Genomic DNA, 4,716 nt, shown 5'->3' on the forward strand with positions numbered 1-4,716 from the left:
GCCCCGGCTCGGCCTGGCCTGGGGCTGCCATCTAGCGGGACGGGGACCGGGTGGTCACCCCGCCGGGACCCCGCACGTCCCTGGTGCCCCCGTGGGCCCCGCGACACCTCTCCCCGCTGTCCCCCTGCTCCGTCCCTTTTTCCCGGCATTTGCCGAGTTGCTGCCGCTTTTGCGGCTGCGTCCCCCGCGCCTGGGCAGAGCGTCGCGGGTGGCATCGGCACCGAGGCTCAGGCCCCAGGAGAGTGTTTGTGGACACCCGTATAACGATTATTTCCTTTTTTCCAGGCTTTCCTCATCCTGCAAGTGTCCTACATCCCCCCACCGGGAGCTGCCCCCCTGTTTCCCCCTCCGGCCCCCCCTGAGCCAGCACCGGCTGCTGCTGAGCCCGACACGGTCACTGGTAACCAGAAACCTTCACCTGTAGCCCCGGGGGGATGTGTCCCCCCACAGCATCATGTTATGTTCGCAGCTAGACCCCTCACCCTGCGGTCCCACAAGGCCTGGCCTCATGTCGCTCACGTCCTCCATCTCCTTTCTCGCCCCGCGCAGAGACGGCCGGAGAGGAGGAGACGGAGGATCAGGCAGCGACAGGGGACGAGACGGAGCCCTCCTCCTCCTCCTCGGGGCCGCCGGGGTCCGAGCCCCCCTCGCTGCCCCGCAAGCCCCCCGTGCACCACGTCCAGGGGGTCAAGCGGAGGAGGAGCTCGCCCAAAAAGCCTCTATCCAACAAGCCGCAGGACTTCCAAGTGAGATGAGGCTGGTGGGGATGAGCCGCCCTCCTGAACCCACCTCCCCAAGGCCCCCCAGCCTGTCCCTATGGGGGGTTTATCACCTGGGGGGGGCCTCCTAAGGTGCCCATCCCAGGGTAGGACCAACCCCAGTGACCCACTGCCCTGTCCTCCCTCCCATCCCAGATCAGGGTGAGGGTCATCGAGGGCCGGCAGCTCCCCGGGGTCAACATCAGGCCCGTGGTGAAGGTGACGGCCGCCGGGCAGACCAAGAGGACGAGGATACGCAAAGGCAACAGCCCCTTTTTTGATGAGGTGAGGGGGGGTGTCTCTGCACCGGGTGTGCCTGGGTGCACCAGGAGAGGCTCCGGGAGTGTTACGGTTTGGGGTCCTGAGTGATGGAAATCCCGGTGCAGCCCAGAGGCTGGGATGTGGCAATGGGGACTGCGATGGGAGAGAAGCTCAAACAGCAGCAGGAAGCCGCAGCGAGCCCTTCGGCAGGTCCAGCATCCCCTGCCTTCATGCAGGGCTTATCTTGGTCACCTTCCCGACGTGACTCACGTGTCCCAGAGCTGCCGGTAGCATCCTGGTGGCATGTCCCGGGTAGAGCTGCACTCGGGCAGGGGTGGGCAATGCAGCCGGGCGTGCAGGATGGGTACGCTCGGGCAGCCGCAGGCGACCTGTCCCCAGCCCTGTCCCCGAAGCGGATGCTTCAAGCCTGCCTTTTGGGATGTCCCCAAAGCCTGCTTCAACCTGCCCCTGGTCCTTTGTTTGGAGACCCCCGGGTGAGCTGGTCTGGATGTGCTTTTGCAAACCAGCCCGGCAAAAGCAAACTGGAGGATGTTGCTCACCAGAGCGCGCCAGCGTCACCCAGCGCAGCCCCTTCGGGAGGCTGTTGCTATCAAGGGGGTGAGGTCTCACCTAACAGGAGGGGAAGAGGCTCCAGCCTGCGGAGTCGGGGGCTTGGGAGAGGCTGGGAGGTGCGAACGTGCCCTGGGGGGGAGGCTGGGGCAGACCTCCGCCTTGCACCCTCAGCCCCTCTTTCCTACAGACCTTCTTCTTCAACGTCTTCGAGTCGCCGGCCGAGTTGTTCGACGCGCCCATCTTCATCACGGTGAGCTTCAGCAAATGACACCCCTGCTCCTCAGGAGGGCTGGGGCGATGCTCAGGGCCGTCACCCCGTCCCTCTCCCTGCGGGGCCCAGGGAAACGTTCCCCTATTTCCCGGGAGCGCCCTCCACCCTGGTAGGGTTTGGGCTGGATTTACCGTTTTTCCTTATTTTCGTTTGACAGGTTGTGGACTCTCGGTCTTTCCGGACGGACTCGGTGATCGGGGAGTTTCGGGTAAGGCTGCCCTCTCTCCTCTTCCCCCCTGTTTTCCGCCACGCTGACGCAAGGGGTGAATGCTGGCATTTCTTTTTCCTTTTGTTGCACAGATGGACGTCGAGACCGTTTACTCCGAGCCAAGTGAGCCCAGCGGGCGGTCGGGGTCCGGGCCAGGGTCACCTCCCGTGGCTGGGGGGGGGTGTTGCTCTGGGTAACCCTTTTTTTGGGCCAAAAGTAGGGGGAACGCACACACACGTTACAGCTCTCCCATGTATGAACCCAGATGTGTCCCTATATCCGTCATCACCACCCATTTCTCTTCCCTTTCCCAAGACGTACGTCCTTGAAGGCTTTCAAATCATTGTGCCACCGGCTCGCTGGCAGAAAGCCCCACCAGCGCAGCCCAGCTCACTTTTTTTTGTCTTGAGTCTGGCTCATTATTTTATCTTTTATCTTTTGTTTTCTCTCGAGGAAGATAAAATAACGCTTATAAAAAATTTCCTACCCTAATCACTGCAGAGAAAAGCTTGCTAATTTTAGCTGTAAAGGGTTAAGACCTACGAGGCAAATCCCTTAATTCCATGCTTTAACTTTTGGTCAGCCCTGAAGTGGTCAGGCAGCTGGATGAGATGGCCGCTGTAGGTCCCTTCCAACTGAAATATTCTATTCTATTCTATTCTATTCTATTCTATTTCATTCCTTTCCATTCCGTTCTGTCGTTCTGTTCTGTTCTGTTCTGTTCAAAAGGAATGTAATATTTATTATAAAAAAACACCCATCAGCATCCTTGAACCCATCTCCCTGCGTGTCTGAGGACCAGCACATGGGTCTCGATCTCTTCTCTCCCCTAGAACACGCTTTTCTCAGGAAATGGCTGCTGCTGTCTGACCCGGAGGACTTCTCTGCGGGGGCCAAGGGCTATCTGAAAGTCAGCCTGTTCGTGCTGGGGCCTGGAGATGAAGCTCCTGTGAGTATTGCTCCGGCGATGGGGGGGACCTTCCAACCGTGGTACTCCACCGCCCTGGGCCATCAAACCCCGCGCCTGTTCCCAGGGAAGCTGCAGCTTTGATCTTCCTCCGTTTTGGGGGCAAGGTGCTGGATTTTGGGGTTTTGCTGCTCATTTCAGGGCTTTTGGGAAGCTTGGTCGTGTTTTCCTCTTGTCCTGTTGTCCTGCAGCTGGAGAAGAAGGAGGTCTCTGAAGACAAGGAAGACATCGAGGGCAACCTCCTGCGCCCCACGGGGGTCACCCTGAGAGGGGCTCACTTCTGCCTGAAAATCTTCAAAGCCGAAGACTTACCCCAGAGTAAGTGTTTCCTTTGCCGGATCCGGCCCTCGGCATTGCAGAGGGTTACAACGTGCCGGAGAGGAACAAGGGCACGGATAAGGAAACTTTATCCGTAGCCTTGGTCCAAAGACCTTGCAGATGTCGGTCAGTCGTGATGTACTGGGAGATAAGTCTCTTACTGGTGCAAACTGGTTTTACCCTCCTGCTCCTCCCCACCTGGCTCAGTGGAGATGCGCAGCCCGGCCGGTGGGACAGCCTGCCCGGAAAGCCGGGGCCATCCGGAGGCCGTGCACTTCCATGAGCTTTCAGCATCTCCTTCCCCTCGCAGTGGACGATGCCGTCATGGACAACGTCAGGCAGATCTTTGGCTTCGACAGCAACAAGAAGAACCTGGTCGATCCCTTTGTGGAAGTCAGCTTTGCGGGCAAGACGGTGAGCGGCCGGAGCGGGGCAGCCGCCCCCAGTCCCTGGGTGGGGACGGCAGCCGTGCACAGGGAAAATTTGGTCCCAGCATGGGGAAAATTTGGTCCTTTGCTTTGCTGGAGCATTTGCAAAGGTCCCATCAGTCCTTGTCACACCCCGTCTTCTTTCCCTCCGCGTTGCCATGTCCTGCAGCCCGGCTGATGTCCCCAGCCCTGTCGCTGTGTGCGTGGCACGCTTGGAGCCGAGCGGTGCCACTGGACACGGCGTGCCGGGCTGCACCGGAGTAATTTCTTCATTGGGCTCTTCGTGGTGCTGTTGCATTAAAAATGGGGATGGAGAGGCTGAGCTCCCGGGGGAAGGGGGATAGTGCAGCAGCGGAGGGTTGTGTGCTGCCTGAAGTGAGCGGCTGGCTGGCCCCATGCCACCGACTGTCCCCCTCATGACCAGCCAGGGTGTGGAGGCGGCTCCGGTGGCTTTGCAGAGCCCCATCCCGCTCCCTTTGCTGCTGGGTCCCCTCCAGTGCCTTCGCCAATCAATATACACACGAGCTGCCGCTTGTCTTTTGATCCGCAGCAGCACTTAAAGGGCTGAAAGTCACCTCTGCCCATAAATCTTCCCCTGGGGACAGTGCCCGGGGGCGGGGGACAGGCTTGGGACATTATTCTGAGCAACCACAGTGGGAAGGAGGTGAGTTTCTGGTGGTCCCGGGGGGGCAAGGTCCCCGAGCAGCCCATAGCATCCTCTGCCTCCTGCACAGAGGGGTTTACCCACGCGATGCAGAGCCCCACCGGGCCACCCGCGAATGCAGTCTGTATTTTGGGGATCTGAGGCTTTCCAGCTCCGCGGATGGGGCGTGCGGCAGCCCTGCCTTGCTGAAGTGCAGCCGTGAGCTGCAAGCGCTGGGGCGGCACTGAATTTTCATCCCCCGTCTCGCACCTCCAGCTCTACTCGAGGG

At 60.1% G+C, this 4,716-nt stretch overlaps 1 protein-coding gene across 1 annotated transcript in view; it reads left to right on the forward strand.

The window, feature by feature from the left end:
* The window catches only part of DYSF (dysferlin), a 118,199-nt gene that overhangs the window by 16,481 nt on the left and 97,002 nt on the right, over positions 1-4,716 (forward strand). The window contains exons 8-17 of the mRNA XM_009290710.1: positions 286-400; positions 550-746; positions 915-1,043; positions 1,780-1,842; positions 2,021-2,071; positions 2,164-2,194; positions 2,905-3,020; positions 3,230-3,356; positions 3,667-3,770; positions 4,704-4,716. Of these exons, the coding sequence (XP_009288985.1) occupies positions 286-400; positions 550-746; positions 915-1,043; positions 1,780-1,842; positions 2,021-2,071; positions 2,164-2,194; positions 2,905-3,020; positions 3,230-3,356; positions 3,667-3,770; positions 4,704-4,716 (946 nt within the window). The remainder of the gene's footprint in view (positions 1-285; positions 401-549; positions 747-914; positions 1,044-1,779; positions 1,843-2,020; positions 2,072-2,163; positions 2,195-2,904; positions 3,021-3,229; positions 3,357-3,666; positions 3,771-4,703) is intronic.

This window comes from Aptenodytes forsteri, unplaced genomic scaffold, assembly GCF_000699145.1.
Source record: "Aptenodytes forsteri isolate BGI_AS27 unplaced genomic scaffold, ASM69914v1 Scaffold236, whole genome shotgun sequence".
Taxonomy (NCBI): Eukaryota; Metazoa; Chordata; class Aves; order Sphenisciformes; family Spheniscidae; genus Aptenodytes; species Aptenodytes forsteri.